Source organism: Lepisosteus oculatus, chromosome 9 (genome assembly GCF_040954835.1).
Source record: "Lepisosteus oculatus isolate fLepOcu1 chromosome 9, fLepOcu1.hap2, whole genome shotgun sequence".
Taxonomy (NCBI): domain Eukaryota; kingdom Metazoa; phylum Chordata; class Actinopteri; order Semionotiformes; family Lepisosteidae; genus Lepisosteus; species Lepisosteus oculatus.
Genome location: NC_090704.1, coordinates 46,839,453 through 46,859,959, shown reverse-complemented (window position 1 = coordinate 46,859,959; position 20,507 = coordinate 46,839,453). Strand labels below are relative to the sequence as shown.

The 20,507-nt window shown below is 54.1% G+C and overlaps 2 protein-coding genes across 3 annotated transcripts in view; both read left to right on the top strand.

The window, feature by feature from the left end:
• The first annotated feature begins 678 nt into the window (after positions 1-678).
• On the top strand, positions 679-4,684 carry coil (coilin p80). Its single transcript, XM_069194666.1, has 7 exons — positions 679-1,081; positions 1,455-2,505; positions 2,845-2,934; positions 3,292-3,339; positions 3,556-3,625; positions 4,234-4,325; positions 4,430-4,684. The coding sequence occupies exons 1-7, from the start codon at positions 684-686 to the stop codon at positions 4,511-4,513; spliced, it is 1,833 nt and encodes a 610-aa protein (XP_069050767.1). The 5' UTR covers positions 679-683; the 3' UTR covers positions 4,514-4,684.
• A 2,647-nt stretch (positions 4,685-7,331) lies between these two features.
• Positions 7,332-20,507, top strand: part of LOC102685816 (rab11 family-interacting protein 4A) — a 52,364-nt gene continuing 39,188 nt past the window's right edge. For both annotated transcript variants that reach the window (XM_015356033.2, XM_006635228.3), the window contains exons 1-3: positions 7,332-7,748; positions 15,594-15,681; positions 17,567-17,652. In XM_015356033.2, the coding sequence (XP_015211519.1) occupies positions 7,596-7,748; positions 15,594-15,681; positions 17,567-17,652 (327 nt within the window). In that variant the 5' untranslated portion in view covers positions 7,332-7,595. The remainder of the gene's footprint in view (positions 7,749-15,593; positions 15,682-17,566; positions 17,653-20,507) is intronic.

The window sequence follows — 20,507 nt, the reverse complement described above, 5'->3', positions numbered from 1 at the left end:
AACAACTTTCAAATTCTCCTGCCTCTGGTTTCCAGCACTAGGTGTGACAGTAGCGCGGGTGCAGACTACTCTATATGTAGACCGCAGCGGGCAGCTTAGCAATGCTCACGGCACACAGGTAAAAATAAACCCTAAAGTACCCGCCTGCTATATCGCAGGGGCTGTGCTGCAGTCACGTGTTATCACCTCGTACTCTATCAGGTATTACAAGCAAAATGATTAAGATAATAAAATTATATTAATGAGATATATGTTTTTATTTGAATTGCTATAAAACACAGCTTTTTTCTGGCTCAGCCCTTAAAAGTGTACGTACAGCTCAACGCATGTACTCTAAGGCCAGTAATACCTGTGAAACCCCGGCGTCCTGGCCAAATTTCCCATTGGCCCTTACCAATCATGGCCTCCTAACAATCCCCCTCTATGAATTGGCTACATTGCTCTCCTCCCCACTGAGAGCTGGTGTGTGGTGAGCGTTCTGGTGCACTATGGCTGCCGTCGCATCATCCAGGTGGGGCTGCACACTGGTGCTGGTGGAGGGGATCCCCATTACCTGTAAAGAGCTTTGAGTGGAGGGTTCAGAAAAGCGCTATATAAGTGTAAGCAATTATTATTATTATTATTATTATTATTATTAACACTATTCCCATCCCAGCACGAACTGCTTTAAACACCTGGGAGAAATGGTCTTTGAGGTCAGTGGGGCGCAGCTCGCCTCCGGTCCTCCAGGTGGCGCTGTCGGATCCAGCGTATTAAAGCGGTTACCGCTCTTTCTCTCGCGAGTCGATTCCCCCGGAAGAAGCTGGGAGGGGGAGGCTGTAGTAAACATCATGGCCGCCCCCACGGTCAACGCGGTGCGGGTCCGGCTGTACTTCGATTACCCGCCCCCGGCCGTGGCGGACTGCCGCATGTGCTGGCTGCTGGTGGACCTGAACCAGTGCCGGGTGGTGGCCGACCTGGCCAGCATCATCAGGGACCGGTTCGACTTCAGCCGCAGGACGGTGCTCAACCTCTCCATGCAGGACTGCTACCTGCCGCCCACGGAGAGCATCCATGTCATCCGCGACAACGACAGCGTCAGGTGGGCGCCTGCCGGCTGGAAGCATTTATTTTAATTCTGTAGAAATGTGAAAAGTGCGAAAGCAAGATAACATTTGTTAGATGTAAAAAAAATACTTTGGTTGTATAATTAACTTCATTATCTCTGGCAGTTAATTTTTCTGATTGTCTTTTTTCTCTTGTATTGGTTTCTGCTTCTCTAGTTGTACTTGTAAATTCTTCATACATTTCATATATTTTTTTTAAAAAAACGTAAAATGATCAGTCCAGTCTCTCGGCCGATGAGAGCTCGTCATTTTGCCCCTGCCTGCCCTCGCGTGTGTTCTGTGAGACGGGGGTTCCTGCGTGGCCTGAGCTGACCTCTTGGCTTCACCTTCACTGTGCCCCCCCCACAGGGTGAAGGTGGAGAAGGTGGCGGACGCGAACGGGTTCGACTGTGGCGGGGCCAGCGAGGAAGACTCCTGCAGGGAGATTGCCACCCGCAGGGCGAAGAGGAGGAGGAAGGACAGCGAGGCCGGCGAGCTGCAGGCCCAGGAGGACCTGGACAAGCCCACGAGGAGGAGGAGGAGGAGGAGGAAGGACAGCGAGGCCGGCGAGCTGCAGGCCCAGGAGGACCTGGACAAGCCCACGAGGAGGAGGAGGAGGAAGGACAGTGAGGCCGGCGAGCTGCAGGCCCAGGAGGACCTGGACAAGCCCACGAGGAGGAGGAGGAGGAAGAAGAGCGAGGCCAGCGAGCTGCAGGCCCAGGAGGACCTGGACAAGCGCAGGAGGAAGAAGAAGAAGAAAGAGAAGAAGGGGAGACAGCCGTCCGCTGAGCCGGCGCCGGGGCCGGTCCCCCAGGAGAGCGGGGCTGCTGCCGCCTCGGGGGAGAGGAAAGGGGGGGTCAGACCAGGTCCCCCCACCTCCTCGGACAGCAGCAGCGACGAGGAGCCCCGCTCCAGCAGTGCGAGCGCCAAAACCAGCTCCGCCGCCCAGCAGGGCGACCGAGCCCAGAGTGGGCCGAGCAGCTCGGTCCCGGGCGGGAGGGCAGCGGCCGGCCGGCGCCCCTCGGACTCTCCCGGGAGCACGGGGCCCGGTCCGGAGAGGGGGTCCCCCGAGCGGGCCGGGGAGGCCCCTGTCCCCCGGGCCAGGGCGGAGAGCTCCAGCTCGGACAGCAGCAGTGGGGACGAGCCGCTCATCAGGCACCCGGGTCTCAGGGGAGGTGACGCGGACCGGGCCCCCCGGGGTGTCGCAGGGGCCGCCCGGGGCTTGGGCAGGGGTCCTGCGCCAGGGGCCGGGGGGGTGAGGGGCCGGGGGGACGGCAGGTTCCCCTGGAGGGGGCTTGGACCCAGGGGGGGCCGCGGGAGGGCGAGAGCAGGGCCCAGGAACCACGTGTACTACAACTACAACGGGGGCGAGCAGCAGCACGACGGCGACGCCCTGACGAACTCGTCTGTGGTGCTGCAGGTGAGTCTGCACGCCGGGCGTCAGGACCCGGGCGGGGTCTGGAAGCCCAGCCCGGTCGTGTTGCGCAGGGAGGAAGGGTGGAGCTGTCGTGGGGAGGTAGGGAATGTGATTTTGTCGCGCACGACTCCTCTCCAGCTGTGACAGCTGACTAGCCCTGCTGTGATTAGGAGCTACAGTCCCAGCAGGAGCTTGGTGAGGTGGGAGAAGACTGGACTGTGAAGTGACCAAGGGGCAGGGAGGGGTCAGTCTCTGGAGATCGAGCAGAGCCGGGCTAGGGGTTGAATCCTGGTCCCGAGTCGATCCTGGGGAGTCACTCCGATGGGCTGTTGTGCTTTGCAGAACCCTGCTGCCGATGCCCCCAAGAGAGACTACAGTCTGCTGCCCCTGCTGGCCGCCCCTCCTGCTGTCGGACAGCTGATTGCCTTTAAGGTAAGACGGGGATTAAAAATAAACTACATTTTTAGTGGGTTGCCTTTTTCAAATTGGGGAATTGTTGATCCTCAAGAAAATGGGTCACTTCTGGATCCGGATGGCCGGGTCTATTCTCGTTCGAGTGGGGAATGAATTTGAGTAGTACGTTTTGAGGTTGAGAGTTGTGGGGAGAAACCTATCAGCCTAATCAGTCAGTGTTCATTATCTTCTCGCTCTGTGTACAAAGGTCAGAGGTTTTGGTTTAACCAGCTTTTAATTTTCCCTCCAAAGAGAGGTTTAAGACATGGCTCTGTGCAGAATGTACAGCCTCAGTGACACCTCCTGCTCCTCTCTCTCCATCTCCTTGAAACGCAGTTGCTGGAGCTGACTGAAAACTACTCGCCGGAGGTCTCCGACTACAAGGCAAGTCCCTGTTCTTGATGCAGGGCTTTAAGAGGAAGGTGGTGGGGTCCACATGCTGGTCTGGGGAGAGCGGTTCTGCGATTGAGCTCGGATGCTCCTGCCTGTGGTTATGGAAATTGTGCAGAACCCCTGAAATCTGAGCTTAACGTCTCGACGGTCCCAGTTTCTAACCGTCTGCTCATCCTGCCATCTTCCTGCCTGTCCTTGCCCCCTCAGGAGGGGAGGATCGTCGGCTTCGACCAGAGCACCAGGCAGCTGGAGCTGGAGCTGCTGTCGTCCGCCCCAGGTACCGCGTGACTGAGCTGGGACAGCCCGCTCCAGCAGAACCGATCCTGGGCTTTCTCTTTCAGGTTCCTCTGGGGAGGTGCGAGACGGACATGGGCCGGGGAACCTGCAGTGTTACAACACTAGAACAGGAAGTGAAGACGGGGTCTGAGCGCTGCAGTCTTGGGGGGGGGGGGGGCTCTTGAAGGGTCTCGGGTTGAAAACTGATTTTCCTCCTGAGGCTTTGCATTGTGCTTCAGCTGGCTGAGAGGAGCGAAGGACTGGAATTTGTACTGTGGGGCTGCAGTCTGATCATTGTCGGGTGCCGTTGTCCTGAGGAAACAGAGAAGTGGATCTGTGCCTATTTATCGTCATGCCTCCGTTAGTTGAAGTTTAGGTGGCAGGTGGTGCTACGTGCTAGAGCCAACAGCTGTGAACATCTGGAGTGGCTCAGTTGCGTGCAGTACAAGCAGCCTGCCGGAGTTGGGGGGCCTGGGGATTTGCACTGGGGGTGCAGACGGGTTTGGTTAGTCCTCCCCCACTCCTCGCCAGAACCTGTTCTCCTAAAGCTGCCGTCTCGTTGGCGGTTGAGCTGTTTGGGTTTTAACTGGTGTCACCCTGGCTTCCCAGCAGCCCCAGCCGAGCCGGGGAAGTTCGATCTGGTGTACCACACGCCCGACGGCGCCGAGATCGTGGAGTACGCCGTCTCGCGGGGCTCTAAGGTAACCGCCGGTGTTATGGCCGCGTGATCATGGCGGGGGGCGCGGGGGGGCGGGGGTCCCCCCTGTGGGCGTGCCGCGTGACTGAGCCCTGCGGTGTCTTGCAGCTGACGGAGCGCTGGGACTCTCTGCTGGAGCCGCGGCTGATCGTGGACGGCGCAGAGGGAGGCCTGGCCGGCGCCGCAGACTGACCAGGAGTCCGGGCCGCGACGCCGCTCGCCTCGAGGAAACTCCCTTTTAGGACTTTTTTTTTTTAATACTGTGAACTGGTTTATAGCGGCTCTTACTGCAATAAGAGTGCTTTTTTGTATAAAGTTACAATTGAGCAAGTTTTAGTTAATAAATGTTCCTTTTCAAAGCTACCCTGTAGCAGCTGGGCTCCTGGTGGCCGTGTCTCGGCAAGGCGGGGTGTAGTTCCCCTTTCCTGCCAGCAGGGGGCGCTTTGGGGAGCGTTTGTGCTAAAAGCGGAGTGAGGGCTGTAAAGAACAGGCAGGCTGCAGGAAACATAGCGAAAGCAGTGGGAGGTCTGCGCCCGAGCCCTGCGTGTGCTCGGCTCCGGTAGGACAGGACAGGACTGGCCTGCAGTGCTGATGCTACACTGGGGCCAGAATGAGCTCAGTGGAGTCCCTGCGCTACCAGGGGCTTGTAGTGGGGCCTGGGTGCTTTGCTGTGTGACCGTGTGTGTGTGTGGGGAGGAGTTCGGGATGTCTCTGCGGCTCGCGGGCAGCCGGTAGTTGCCCTGGTGCTGTCCTGTTCCTCTCCCCTCCCGCTGTTCTGCACGTAGCGCTGCGCTCAGACTCGGTTGCACCACCAGACTCCTTCGTTCACTCTGATCCCTCTGCAGGCCGCTATTCCCTCCGTTTTTGTGTGGATACAGGGGTCTCCCCGCCTGCTCCCGGGGAGCCCCACGCCTGCCCGTTCTCACCCCGACCGCTGGAGAAGCCGGTGCAGTGGAAGTGTTTTACTTTCCCCCTGCTGGGTATGAAACTAGTTCAAGGGCCGGCTGGGTGTTAGGGCTGTGGGCAGGACGGGGGAGGTTCGAAGACGCTCTGGGCGGGGGGGGGCCTTCACACTCTCGGTCTTCGGCGCAGCCTGAAACCCTGAAGCAGCATCGCAAACACGGGGAACACGCTCCGCCTTCACAACCCGGCTGTGTGGCTGCTCCCGGGGGGGGTGTGGTTGTGGAGGAGAGAGTCAGGAGAATGGGCCGTGTGTGTGGGGGGTACAGGGTGGAGGTGAGAGGTGTGTGTGTGGGGGTACAGGGTGGAGGTGAGAGGTGTGTGTGTGGGGGTACAGGGTGGAGGTGAGAGGTGTGTGTGTGGGGGTACAGGGTGGAGGTGAGAGGTGTGTGTGTGTGTGGGGGTACAGGGTGGAGGTGAGAGGTGTGTGTGTGTGTGTGGGGGTACAGGGTGGAGGTGAGAGGTGTGTGTGTGTGTGGGGGTACAGGGTGGAGGTGAGAGGTGTGTGTGTGTGTGGGGGTACAGGGTGGAGGTGAGAGGTGTGTGTGTGTGTGTGGGGGTACAGGGTGGAGGTGAGAGGTGTGTGTGTGTGTGGGGGTACAGGGTGGAGGTGAGAGGTGTGTGTGTGTGTGGGGGTACAGGGTGGAGGTGAGAGGTGTGTGTGTGTGTGGGGGTACAGGGTGGAGGTGAGAGGTGTGTGTGTGTGTGGGGGTACAGGGTGGAGGTGAGAGGTGTGTGTGTGGGGGTACAGGGTGGAGGTGAGAGGTGTGTGTGTGTGGGGGTACAGGGTGGAGGTGAGAGGTGTGTGTGTGTGGGGGTACAGGGTGGAGGTGAGAGGTGTGTGTGTGTGGGGGTGCAGTGTGGAGGTGAGAGGTGTGTGTGTGGGGGTGCAGTGTGGAGGTGAGAGGTGTGTGTGTGGGGGTACAGTGTGGAGGTGAGAGGTGTGTGGGGGTACAGTGTGGAGGAGAGAGGCAGGAGACCAGGCTGTGTGTGTGGGGGGGTACAGTGTGAAGGTGAGAGGTCTGTGGGGGTACAGTGTGGAGGAGAGAGGCAGGAGACCAGGCTGTGTGTGTGGGGGTACAGTGTGAAGGTGAGAGGTGTGTGGGGGTACAGTGTGGAGGACAACCGGGGCTCCCGCCTCATGTTTCAGCCGCTAATGGAAACACTCGCTGCTCTGATGCGCCGACCGCACGCTTGCTGAGCCTTAAATCATGAAAGTTCAGTGCTTCTTTCTGGCTTGCTGGCCTTCTGCGTTGCAATAAAAAGGAAAGATCACGCTGTGGAGGCGAGTCCTGGCGCGGGGTTAGTCCTGGGTCCAGTTTTTTTTTTCCGTGAGATGTAACTAAAACACCCCCGCGCACACACACGCACAAATAATTGAAAGACCAGGCGTGAATTTCTGTTCTAATAGACAATGCAAAAATGGGATCTGTGAAACACCGCGATCTTAACTCCAGCAAAATCAGGTTTAATTTGTTTTTTTTGTGTGGTCGATGTAACCAGCTTTTACCGGGACCGAACTGAAGTCCGGCAATCGGCTGCTACTGCCACACGCAGCTGGTCCAGCAGGGATGGACAGGTCAGTGTGTCCAGTCGGAGGTCTGGCCTTGAAGGGCAGGTTTCGCCTGTCCGTCCTGGAGAGATTTGTACGTCTCGCAAGTTTGCTGCATAAACCATCTTGCAGAACGTGTGAGGACTGAGTTACAGTCCACTATACACTAGAGATATTCTTTTGTTCAGCGTGGGCAGCTTGCAAGGGCGTCCCCTGGAGGGGACAGCAGCAGGTCCTGGGTGTGGATTTCCGGTCTGTCCGCGTCCCCTCTCGGCAGGACGCGCCGCAGGTCGAGGTTTGGCCAAATTCGCGCGTTTCGGAGGAAAGTCGCACCTGAGCTCTTCGGCTCTTCAGGTGAGCGCACAGCCGGGTCAGTCTGGGAGAGTACGGGAACGCAAACACAGTCCTGATTCCGAATACACCCCCCACCACCCCAGAAACCGACTCGACGTGACGTCCCGTGGGGGGGGGGGTGTTTGTTTTTTTTTGGAAGCGTTCCATCAGTCTCAGTCTCCGTCTCCCCGCCCAGCGCCTCAGCCCTCGTCCCTCCCCGCTCCCTCCCTCCCTCTCCCCGCCGCCAGCGGAGCTCCCCGGCCCGGTGAGGCTGTGATGTCACAGCCGGGCTGCTTTCCAGCGGAGTCGAGGAGGAGGACGGTCATGGTGCCGGCAGCTCGGGTCCTGCCGCCGGCTTCCCGCTAGACCCCCCCAGTGCCGCCGACCCGGCGCCCCGGGATCCGGGAGAAAGCCCCCCGTTTCTGGAGGATGGACGGGCAGGGCAGCGCCGAGCAGGAGCAGCTGCTGCGCTTCTTGAAGAAGCTGAAGGAGGTGTTCGACGTCTGCGACCAGGATGCAGCCGGATATATTCGGGTCGAGCATTTCGTTCACCTGGGCTTACAGTTCGGGCAGGGAGACGAGGTGAGGCGCCTCGCCAGGGGCAGGGAACAAACCGACAGCAAATGTACGCTTCGGATGCGTTTTATTTTTCAATTGCACATCCTTGTTTTCCCAAGAAAACAGCCGACGTCACACTCCATCAATAATGTACGGAATAGTGAGGGGTTATTGCCAGCCGGTTGTGGGGGCGAACAGAAAAACCTTATTATATCAGGATGTATACAAAAAACACGGGGAATTGTGAAATCTGAGACCGAGGTCGTCGGCCTGTTTTGAGCCGGGCTGAAATGTTTTGATTCTTGTTATTGACTGACGTCTCTCAAGTTCATTCGCGGACGCTTTGTCTAGGACCTTCGGTTGGAAATATTACACTTTTTAAAATAAATAACGGTGTTATTTATTTTGTGTAGCCTGTAGTACAGGTGTAGATTTAGCGACTTCACTCTGTTTAACTGAAAATCTATACATACACAGGGTTATAAATAATTCAAACCAGGGTAAGGACATTCCCTAAGGTGTTTCTGTTTGCGTGCCTAGTCTTGCGGTCGTTTTTTTTTTCTTGTAATGGTCTATTTATGTATTTATTTATCGATTCCTTTAATATTGTAACTGGGCTCCACGCCGGGGCGGAGATCGCCCACCGGTTGCCATGGATACAGACCCGCTGCCCGCAAGGCTGCGTGGAGCGCGCATGGGATCTCGTGCCTGGTGCCTCGCGCCTCGCGCCTCCTTGAACTGGCAGCGCGTGGCGTCGCGCGGTCTTCGGTGACGACAAGCGTCCGTCTCCCCTGATCTGAGAGTGTTGTGAATCCGGAATAAAAGTCCTTGAGAATCGGGAGTATTGCAGCCCTCCAAGATCAAGGGTAGAGCGCCGTGCTGTTTAAGGCTTTGTGGTCACTGGCAATCAATATTGCAACATGCAGAAAATAGACCTGTCTGCCATTATGACATGCTGCATTAATCATATGTTTATTTTTCATTAATATATGTAGTATGAGTATTTCCAGTATTTTACATAGACATTTCAGAAGGTGTAGTGGCATGCTCTATATAGACGGATGTAACATAAGCTGTACTGAAATGGGTTACAATCTCAGGGGTTGGGGGGGTGTTTTGCATTGTAAATAAACACCATTGTGATCAATCAGCCCACATTACTGTCCCAAAGAGACTAACCTGTGGTGTTGGTTCCACACTGACTGATAGATGATCTTCTCCTTTGTTGTTCACCTTGCTACCCCGACAGCTGAATGCATGTGAAGGAGAGGGGATGAGCAGTGAGTCTGGACAGAAGCTGCTCTCTGTTATATATGCACTCCCTTCCCCTGACCTGGTGTGTTGATTTCCAGTTCCGAAACGAAGGAAAAAAATCATCACTTTTACAGCAGTTGCTTTAAGTGCATTCTCAAGGATTTACTGCACTTCAGCTGCTCTGAGCTCTGCTTCGCCACGGTGCCAGGGCTTGGCCACGCCCCTCTCTGCTTCCCCATGGTGCCAGGGCTTGGCCACGCCCCTCTCTGCTTCCCCACGGTGCCAGGGCTTGGCCACGCCCCTCTCTGCTTCCCCATGGTGCACATGCTTGGCCACGCCCCTCTCTGCTTCGCCATGGTGCCAGGGCTTGGCCACGCCCCTCTCTGCTTCCCCATGGTGCCAGGGCTTTGCCACGCCCCTCTCTGCTTCCCCATGCTGCCAGGGCTTGGCCACGCCCCTCTCTGCTTCCCCATGCTGCCAGGGCTTGGCCACGCCCCTCTCTGCTTCCCCATGCTGCCAGGGCTTGGCCACGCCCCTCTCTGCTTCCCCATGGTGCCCATGCTTGGCCACACCCCTCTCTTCTCTGCCTTGTAATTCATTGCATCTATATAGCACCTTTCATCCCAGTGAACCTCAAAACTCTTCACATGTGTGGTGCCACTTCACTGACCACTGAAGTGCACCTGGAGGACGAGTTACCTCGAGTGACTGCAGTAAGCTTCCTGTCATGGCATCAGGCTGCACAGGTGTCTGTGTGGCGTTGGCGCAGCTGGCAGCTGTGCCCTGGTTCTGTACCCTTTCCCAGAAGGAGCGTGAGCGTGCTCGTTACTCCGGCAGGGAGGAGGATTATGAAACGCGGGTAGGTGGCTCTGCTCTCTGCCTGCGTGGGCAGGTCCATTTACAAGAGCACTTTCCTTCAGCTCAGCTGTTCAGTTACAGGATGCTAAAAGGATCCCGAGGAGCTGAATAACCTTCAGCTTGCAGGGACAAGACAAGCTGTGCAATGCTTTATGAAAGCACTGTGCAGTATTTGACACTCAGTGTAGCAGTAATGCACTATTTCAGGAAAACGTGGGTTTTGGTGTTTTTGTTTTTCAGAGATAATGTAGTTAAATATGTGCTCTTGCTTGCTACAAAACACAATGATTTTTCGTAAAACTCTTACCAGGATCTCTGGGAAGGGAAGGCAGTCAAGTTAATGACTGCTTGTGCTGCACACATAGCTGGAGAGTGTGAAATACAGTAGCACTGTCCCTGCTATCCTCTGTGTGCTTCCTGTGGTGAATGTTCTCATGTTGTGATAGACTGACCTGCCCTGACAGTGACCCTGCCCTTCATCTGTCTTTGACCCTGACCTGACAGTGACCTTGCCTTTGCTCTGACCTCTGACCCTGCCCTTGCTCTGTCTCTGACCCTGCCCTTGCTCTGACCTCTGACCCTGACCAGCGTTATCTGTGCTGAAGCTCAGATCCATACAGAATTCCCGCTGCCTCCTGGACGGATAGTTTTGGTCCACAAGAAAATCTCCAGGAAAAGAGAAAATAATTCCTGACTGTTTTTATCTCTCTGGACCTGTAAGCTGTGTTTGTAATGTTAAGTATGTTTTCCAGTTGTTGCCTGTGTGCAGTTTGCCCAAAGGACTGTGCAGGGTCTGTTTGACCGAGTAGGACTGAATGAAGGAAATGGAGGAAATGTATTTAATTGGCAGGAACCTGTCTTTTCACATTTTACCATTTGACACAGTTTTTTTTCTGGTTTCCTCTGTCACTTCCAGCAGGATGAAATTCCCTTCCAGGCAGGTGTACCTTTCAGCCAGGATGCCCAAAGTGAGCTCGAGAGCGCCACAGCGTTCTGCCACAGTGTTACCTCAGGCCATCGAGTCTGAGCAACGGTGCGACTGCAGTGCTGCTGACTCCTCCCCCAGCATCACGAATTCTAAAAATAAAGCGATGTGGCTGACACCTCCCCTGTAGCCATGGTGACCACTGCTTACAGAACGTGATGATCTAATAATCAGTTTGCAGTTTTCAGGCAAACAGCACAAACCAAACAGCACCCGTGATCTCAGTGCACATGTTATAGGAGACTCTGAGCAGCGAACAGGGTTCTGACTGCACACAGCATCAAAGGCACCAAACTTTAAGAGTGACATTTAAAAAAAGGCAAAAATGAATTGGAAATTGTAACAGTAGTTTGCTACACATTTCAAAGAAGTTGAAACCTGTGACTGAATCAGATATTTTTCTCCTTTAAAAAAAATCCTCTTTTTAAAAACAACAGGGTAGGAATGGTCTTATTAAATCTCAGCACAGGCTGACCGATGACTGTCAGACCTGTGACATCAGCCCCTGGCCATGCAGGAGATCGAGGGGTCAGGTGTAAAGGTGACATCACATGCTGGGACGTCAGGCTCGGGGCAAGCACTGCCAGCTCTTTCCGGGAAGAAAGAAAGAAAGAAGGAAAAAAAATTGTTTGATTTGGCACTTGAGTCAGCGTGGGCAATCAAGGGCTGTAACTGTCCTCACACTGCTAATGTAGCTCAGTAATGAATTGCAATGCCCTGGTGCTTTTGCCATTAAAAATTAATCATATTAGCCCTTCTGGGCAGCCCCCATGATGCATTGCTTCTGTTCCTGGAGTTTGTGCGGCCAATGCAAGATCTTCCAGGAAGCAGCAGTGCATCTGGCTGTCAGCTGGAGTGAGAGAGCTCCCTCGCAGAGCAGGTTCAGCACCAGTGCTGCTGTGTTCAGCCGCACACCGGTGGCATGAAGTTCCCAGTAAACATCAGTCTGGGTGATGTTTCCTGGGAACATCAGAAACATGGTTTTCTGAAGTCCTCCAGGCCTGGCACAGCCTAAGTTTTGTAGCCGGAGCGGTGTTTTCTGTTGGGTAGGACAGAGAGGCTGTGTCAGGTGGCAGGGCTGAAATTCGCATGTGGTGGAAGGCTCTGTTTGGATTTTGTCCAGACCCCGAGTTCAAAAACCTCACCAATAACAGCCTGTTGGGTAGGACTCTCTGTCCTGTGGCGTGATTCGAAGAGTCCCGGGTGCCTGTGGCTGCAGCTCTTGGACTGACTTCAACATAAGAGGAAAGCGGAGAGAGAGATGAGCCATTCAGTCCGTCTGCTTGCTTGTAGCTAATCGATCCCAACCTCTCCTCCAGCCAAAACGTTTTGCGCTGAACAGCATGCAGAGCGATGAAGCCGTGTCCAGACTAATCAGTGGCTGTGAAAAGACAGATTGTAAAGGGCTGGAAACAATAGGAACAAAAATGTCTACTTTAGAGATACTGCTGTTACAATTTAATTGACCTCGACACAGATTAAGCGAACTGTTGAATGCTTTCTGAGTAACTAAAGCCGTCTTGACCCAAATGATAAACGAAGAAATAAACGCATGGTGTTTTTCAAAATTCAGATGTTATCCTGCAGCCTGAGCAGATTTGATGCATTAACATTTAGCTCTATAATTCCATGTTCATATCTAATAAGTATAAAAAACTCACATTGCCTCTTCTCTCCCAGCTCCGATATGCAGTGCAAGCCCAGTCTTGAGCACACAGCCTCCCCAGGGCAGAAAAGCTGTTAATTGGAAATGTGTCAACAGCTTTGGTTCTGCAAAGGAGTACTGTACGCCTTCTAAATGGAGGAGAAAGCCACTGTCCAATTCATAGCCATATTGCACAGCTTGTTCCGAACTTGTGCGGGACCTGCGCTCTGCTCACAGCCCAGCGCGGAGGAGTGTGAATGAGTCTTCGGAAGGGCTCCTGAGGCCGGGGGGGAGGGTGCGCGGTGGAGGGGTCTGACGTCTGCGGACCCTGCTGGCGCACAGGACACTCCACACAGCAGCACCTCCCTCAGGGGGCTCAGTCTGTGCTCAGATATAAACTGGGGAGTCTGGGGGCTCTGGCCCTGCGGCATGCAGCCCAATGACACTGCTGTGTTCACCCAGGTTCAACACCGCGTCATCTGCAGGACTCCCAGAATCCTCCTTAAATAAGGGTCTGTCAGCCAGTTGTCTTTGTTGGATATGATTCATGTTGACTGTTGTGTTCAAGGTCTGGCTTCATAGTTCTCTGGTTCGGCTGCGTTAGTAACGAGCGGATTGGCTGTAATGAGCTGCTCCTGCGACGCTGGGAGCTGTGCTGTCCGAGTGGGATTCTGTGGGAATAACAGGGATGGTGAACCAGGAGCTGCCTCCAGATTCCCGCCTCGGCAGGCTGGCGTCTACAGTGGGGACTTTATCGTCCGTTAGCGAGGTGCTGCTTCTGTGAAGCGGTCGCTGAGCTGTTGGGCGCAGTGCACCCCCGCTCCCCGGGTCTGCTCCTGCACCCCGAGTGTCTCTGCGTGGGGAGGTGGCTCCAGGGAAGAGAAAGCGCAGGGGAGCTTGTTTTCGAGAGATAACGTACAGTATTTCTTCACAGAGCAGTAATACACACACCACATGCTGTAGCTCACTGTCACTGACGCCTTGTTAAAATGATCTTTCACAGCTACTTGTGGATTTCAGTATAATAAACACGGAGACAAAGTCACAGGATATTGTAAAAGTTCAAATTAGAATCAGCAAACTCCTGATTTCTGCGAGAGGAAGTGTTTGATCACTTCAGCCCCCGTGGTGCAGCAGGAAAGGGGAGAAAGGGGATGTCCGATCAGTGTCGTCTGGTTCCTCACTCATACTGCCAGCCTGCAGGCACTAGGCCACAGCTCACACACACGCGCACGCGCACGCGCACGCGCACGCGCACGCGCACACGCACACGCACACGCACACGCACACGCACACGCACACGCACACGCACACGCACACGCACACGCACACACACACACACACACACACACACACACGGTGGCGCTGAGGTGCAGCACACAGAGGATGCCCTGGCCTTAGGGGTGCTTGGTCAACTGTGCCCTGCAGCCTGGGGTGTCCTGGTGACCAGCTGGAGCAGACGACAGCTGCACTCTATGGCCCGGCAGTGCCTGTGGCAGGTTTCCCCCCCGGACAGCTGCAGTCCTGCCCCGCTGCTGTCGGTTGGCAGGCTGGGTGATTGTTTTCTGATTCCGGACAGGATAGATTTGAAATGACCTGTTTGCTTGTGAGGCTCAAACTGGCAGGATTGTTTATTGCATCACTGAAGCAAATAAGTAGGAAGAGGAGAATTTCACAGAAAGGTTTGTGTCCCCCATCTAATTTGTATTTAAATGGAAGGCTGTTAATGACATACTTGAATTGCATGGAATACAGAGGGATGCTCTCGAGCTGCTTTCGAAAGGAGAGAACAAATTAAAATACCACAGGGGAGGTGAAGTCAAATCCACGCTCTCACGGGGAGTTTCTGTTGACTCCCAAGTTGCTCTGCACACATCCCTCTTTCAGAATAGATTCTGTCTTTAAAAAATCCCAATTCGTCTTCTTCTGCAAGTGTCATGTTCTGGTGCTTCGGACTTTGGCAGAAAAAATTCCTGATTCAGGTATTGAAGCTCCTGTGAAGCTGAATCTTTTCCTTGCTTCTGGAATCTCTCTTTTGGAAGAAACCAAATCTTGGAAACTGAGTTTTCAGACTGATTGTAGGTCAAACAGCCAGACAGAGTCTCTCTATGAAGCTGGATCTGCATAAGAAAAACACAGCAAAAGCCTTATATCATTGCATTGGAATATCGCTGGATTTGATTTTTCTGTTCTGACCTGACAGGCAGGCTCAAAGTGGAAGGATGCAGGCTGAAGGCTCCGCAGTGCCGGTCTGTCTGTTTCAGCCAGAGTGCAGTCTTGACTTGTGAACGGCTTCACACGGCGGCTGGCTCTGTGTTCTCCTCAGAGGCTCAGGCGCAGGAGCGGACGAGTCCGCGAGGGCCTGGCTGTGTCGCTCTGAGTAAACGGCAGGCTGTCAGCTGTGCTGCTCTGTCTGCACCAAGGAAAGCCTTGCTGACACACTGAGATCGTAATTGAAAGGGCTGAGCAGAGTCCTGCCAATATGTCATGGGAGCGGTGTCCTCTTATAAAGAGCACTTAATGTGCCCGACACGTTTCAGAGCCACTCGCAGAAGGCAAGCACAGAGCTCTGCCTGCTCTCAGATCCTGGATGGTGCACAATGCAAACGCAGGTTGTCTGCACAGACACCTCATTTCAGACCCACATTCATCATAGATGCATTTTACACTGTGAGAGATGCCTTAGTGCTGTGTAATGGTACAGTCCTGGAACGGATGAACTGGTTTTTACATTAACATGTTTGCTTTGTTTCAATAACCTAAAATCCTGGTATGCGATATGATGCATACTGTTCAGAGCGGGTGGTGTAATGCTTGCCCACTGCGCTGTGGTAACAGGGTGGGCTGAGGCGAGTGTGGAGTCGGTCTCATCAGCTCTTCCCTGCCCTGCTGAGAGCAGGTCTGCAGAGGCGGGGCTGCGCTGTGGAGCAAGGAGGCCGCCGGTCCTGCTGTCCTCTCTCTGAGGGAAGAGGGAGGGCGTGCAGGACTGTCGGAGTCCTGTGTGGGTTGAATGTGGAGCCCAGAGACACTGAGCACATAAACGACCAGCACAAGCTCTGTGTGCGAGCGGACGAGGGAGAGGGGTGCGCTAGTCCACATGTGTTGACAGAGCTGTCGTCTCTTTCAGGTGAAGAAGCTGACAAAATACCTGGACCCCCAGGCGCTGGGCAGGATCAACTTCAGGGACTTCTGCCACGGGGTGTTCGCTATCAAAGGTAAAGGAGGCGCCCTGTCCGCAGCTGTGGCTGTGGGGAGCAGGAAGAGCACATCTGGCCGCTGCTTGGCTGCTGGCAGGGACGTGAGCAGCTGTTTCTCAAGGGATCCCAGCGCAGCGGGTCGCTTGTTCCTCGCTTCTACAGCCCCCCGCGATTTGGCGGGATGAAGGTGTTGAGGAATCAGCGTGTTAGCTGGTGGCTGGAAGGGTTGATGTGTTTTTGAGGGTGTCTGAGTCGTGCACCTGCAGTAATCCTGCAGTCGGTGCTGTCGGTGCCAGTGTTTCTCTCCAGTTTGTCAGTCTGGGCTGCCGGGTTACTCAGGATAGTGGTTAGTTAGGCAGCAGATGCACATGGCTTCTCTGACGAGGGTGTACCGTCTGGTGGTGCTGGACAGTGGTCACTGAAGCTGCCCCTCCTCGTCTCGAGCGTTACGCCTGCATCTTCTGTTCGGACTCTGAGTTGGGTGGGTGTCTCCTACGTGAGAACCAGTCGATCGAAATTCTGAAATATCCCCACCAGCAGAAACTCTTCTTTTTTCCAGCTCTCCCAGGATAGCCTGATGCTGAAGCACTTCACTCAGTCAGGTCACACTCAGAAACTAGAACTGTTTTTGCTGAGTGCCTGGATAACGGGAGCTCTAATTATTCTGCAAAAAAAACATGTATATCAAAGGACACAAGGACCTTCCGCTTAATTAATTCCTGGCGCGCGCTGTGAGGAGCCCTGGCGCTCCTTGAGAGGCTGTCCTCCAGGAGCCACGTGAAAAGCTTCTGATAAACAACCTGATTGTTACATGCTTAGGGAGAGGCACTTGAGGAGGCACTTGCAAGACCTATTTCAAAAAGAGAGGGCAGAATCCCAGCAGGTGCAATCTAGTTAAGCTATCCAGTCTGTCCCACGGGTCTCCGAACCTATTGAATAGGCCCGTGACTGCGCAGCTCCGGTGGTGTGATGGTCCTGCGGTGGGTTTGAGCAGCGCTCCAGGCAGACAGGCTTGGACCTGGACCTGCTCCTCATGGATCAGGGAAGTGACTCGGACGTCCACTGCATTGCAGTCTGAGCCATTTCAGCTTTCAGACGTTACTGGACTGCTGTGCGGAAGCTGGATAGTTCAAGCTTGCTAACCTCTGTTCACAGTTTTTTTGTGTCAGTGGACAAGCGAAGTCTTGATTTTTTTGCTTAATAGGAAGAATTTTGTAGAAGCTCCCTTCTCCTTTCTCCAGTCTGCCGCCCTCTGGGGCTCCTTCAGCACACTGTGCGACAGGAGATGGCTGATCACTGCCTACTTCCAGCCCAGCACGCAATAACTCTCTCCAGCTCACTGTCTGGAGCTCTTCCACGCATGACCAAGAGGGGCAGCTCTTTCTACCCCAGTGTCAGTTCTCTGTTAGCTGTGCGCGGGTCACTCGGGCGCTGCGGAGTTCAGGGAGGGAGCACAGCGGAGGGTCTGCTCATGTACTGGTGTCCAGTCTGGCTGCCTGGGGTGGCTGTGAAGCTGGCACCCAGGGGCACACCCGGGCTCCCCGCTGGGGACTTGCGCCGCCCGGCAGGGCTGTCGTCTCCATGTGCGTTCATCTGGTTGTGATTATGAATAACAAAATAGTCCCACTAGAGCTCCAGTCAAAACTCTAGATGAGCAAGAGAATACGTCCACTCCTACTCCTGTTTTCCTGTCTACTCCTATTGCTCTTACAACCACAAACTCAGACATTGAGTGTGAAGTGGAGGAAGCAAATTCCTTCTTCGTGAGTCTTTGTTTCTGTCCATGTCGGTCTTGTGGAGGAGGTGGCGATTGCCAGTGATGGCTGGCTGGACCAGAGGTTTAATGGTTCCATAACGAAGGGTGGCTCAGAGCAGTGACCCCGCGCTCCCTCTCCTCCCACAGGCTGCGAGGAGATCCTGAAGAATGCTCTAGGTGCCAGGAGCGCGGGCTGCCGTCCCTGCGAGATGGACAATGGTTATTACTACCAGGTAAGGCGCTGACCTCAGAGTCTTCTCTTCCTGTGTGCTGTTGCTCTGGAACCCTGGGAAGGTGCGGTGGGCTCCCATCATGCCCTGTATGGTTCTGAGCTGCTGTTGTCTGCGTGTCTCTGCTGGATGAGCTTCCTTCAAGGGCTGGGGATCGCGCCTGCTGGAGTGCTGTTGTGCTGTTCTCACTGTGCTACAGTAATGAGTGACGTCGGGCACTGCAGTAAGTCAGGAACGGAGCCTCAGAGCGGGGACAGCAGAGAGTACCGGTCAGAGCTCGGAACTCATAACAGATGGGGGGTGGCATTGCTGGGGTACCCCTGCGATGCTCTAGTGTCCTGCCAGGGGGGGTAATGCCCTCTCGGTTGGTTTAAACCTCCAGACCCCAGGAGGGCGGCTGCAGTTTGTTTTCCTCACATGGGTGCAAAGGGCTCTCGGCTCGCTGTCTGCACTCTGACACCTTGCACAGGTGAGCAGACCAGCAACAGGCCCCAGCCGGCTGCTCTTTCTGAAGGCCGACAGGCCGCGGGGCAGGCGTGTGTGAGCCTGACGGCTGTGTGTGGTCAGGGACACAGGCCCCTCCACCAGCATCAGGGCTCCTAATCATAACTGCGGCTGTTGTTATCTGTGCAGTGGGATTTTACCAGAGGCACCGAGCTGCCACTACTGTTCCTCCTGGTTGCCCTTGTGTCGTGTGCCTCAAAACCGCTACGAGCCTCTTCCAGCATCCAGTGTTCAGGCAGTGTAGTCACAGCCCAGCGGCCAGTGTTCAGGCAGTCTATTCACAGCTCAGTGTCCAGGGTCCAGTGTTCAAGCAGTCTAGTCACAGCCCAGCGCCCAGTGTCCAGACAGTCTAGTCACAGCCCCGTGTCCAGTGTTCAGGCAGTCTAATCACAGCCCAGCTTCGAGTGTCCAGTGTCCAGCCAGACTAGTCACAGCCCAGTGCCCAGTGTTCAGCCAGTGTAGTGTTTAGCCCAGTGTCCAAGTCTTTATTTTCCTTGTACCCAGCAGCAGAAATATTTTGTCTGTTGGCAGGATTTTCGAATGGTGACTTATGGCAAAGGTAAGATCTTATGTCGGGAGCAAGGCATTATCACAGCCTGTTCTCACAGCCACCTGAGCCCCTGGCAGTTTGTATCAGTCTAACCAAGGACAAGCTGAGCTGGAAGATGTTCAAGTAGGGAGCTGTGTCAGCACGCGCAGGCTTCAAAGGAACAAGTGACAGATTATTCCCTGATGAAAAGAGAAGAAAAGAAACACAAAGTTTCGGCTGTGGAGCCTTTTTTCGGGTGTGGGACCTTCTTGTTCCTGAGCTGGAAGATGTCTGCCTTCTCCCTCTTGGCAAGCAGGCTGTTGGGGAGTGTGACCCCATACAGAGCAGCGCAGCACAGCACAGCTCGGCCTCTCTCCTGGCACCTAATGGGACCTGGTTCTGGACACAAAAAGACGAAATCCAAGAGCAAGTCGAAACGTCTCATTGTCTGGACAGACCTACATTAATCTTGTGTCAGCATGTGGAGATGGTTTTTAAAGGATCAAAAAAGCATCAGGCTGCATGAAACTTTCTGTCTCATGTGGAATCCTGCTTTCAAAGCTTCTTGGTGAAAGGTTTGTAGTTCTCCCAGAATCCCTTTAGCCATGAGAGTTGTCCTGTCGTGACATGGAATGAGGTTTTGACCACTGTCATGTCCTAATCCTTCAGCGCAGTCAGCTGTCCGCTTGCTGCTAACAGGCAGGTCTCCTGACAGGGCTCCTCCTCGGGTCGCAGGTCGCGGAGCTGTAGCTCGGGGGGGAGTGAGGGCCCGAGCGGGGATCGGAGAGGACCATGCAGGTCTCAGCGCTGCACCCCTGGACTGAACCTGCCACGCTGATCACCCTGGTCTCACCGTGCGCTGGGGCTCCTGCCCCTCGGCGCCGCCCGTCTGCAGCTCCATTAGCTCACTCCTCCCTGACCGAGCGCCTGTACTGATGGCCAGCGGGGCTGTTCGACTTGTGGGGTACACGTTCAGCTTTCTGGGGGTTCTCCGAATCACAACAGGCTCGTGAATGAGGATTAGGACAAGCTGTTGTCGCGCAGGAATAATTATATTTTACCAGTGCAAAAGTTATTTCAATGTAAATACATCACACTTTTAATAGGCTTTTCTATATTCAGTTCAGTTCACTTTATTGTCATATTGCACAAGTGCAATGAAATGCTTATTTGCATGTTTGCTCCAATACAAAGACATTAAAACAATCACCAAAAACATATAAACACAGAACAGCAGCAGCAACAACAGGTTAAATAACATACAACTTAAAACACATGAGTGTGAGCCAGTGGTAGGAGTAGAGTTCAGTCATCTGACAGCTTGTGGGAAGAAACTTCATTAAAAAGTGAGAATTACAGCCCTAAGTGCTTGCAGTCTTGATTAATTAATCAATTGCTTACACTTATTTCTGGACACTCCACTCAAAGCGCTTTGCAGGTAATGGGGATCCCCTCCCCCAGCACCCCCCAGTGTGCAGCCCCACCTGGATGATGGGCCAGTCTGCTCCCCACACACCAGCTCTCAGTGTGGAGGAGAGCACACTTGATTCAGCGTGGCAGTAAATATTTTGTGTACTTAAGACTTGTCAGTTTCACCTCAAAGGTTTAGTAATCTGATTTACAGAAGCTGAGCACAAACTCATTAAAAAGAAGACTCACTGGTCAGGAAGAGAGAAATAAAGTGCTGAGGGTTGTTTAATCCTGGACTCTGAATGCCCACTAGATGTCAGTGTTTAACAAGAAATATACAATAAGACTGCACAGCTGATGGAGTCATAATGCTCACAGACTGTTCAGAGTCATTTTAAAAATCAAATTGAGTTAC

What these genes read in the sequence shown, in the direction of transcription:
- coil (XM_069194666.1), top strand. Translation starts at nt 684, where the DNA reads ATGGTCTTTGAGGTCAGTGGGGCGCAGCTCGCCTCCGGTCCTCCAGGT. An exon ending in GACAGCTGATTGCCTTTAAG is followed by an intron (nt 2,935 to 3,291) that starts GTAAGACGGGGA and finishes CTTGAAACGCAG; the next exon opens with TTGCTGGAGCTGACTGAAAA. An exon ending in GCTGCTGTCGTCCGCCCCAG is followed by an intron (nt 3,626 to 4,233) that starts GTACCGCGTGAC and finishes CTGGCTTCCCAG; the next exon opens with CAGCCCCAGCCGAGCCGGGG.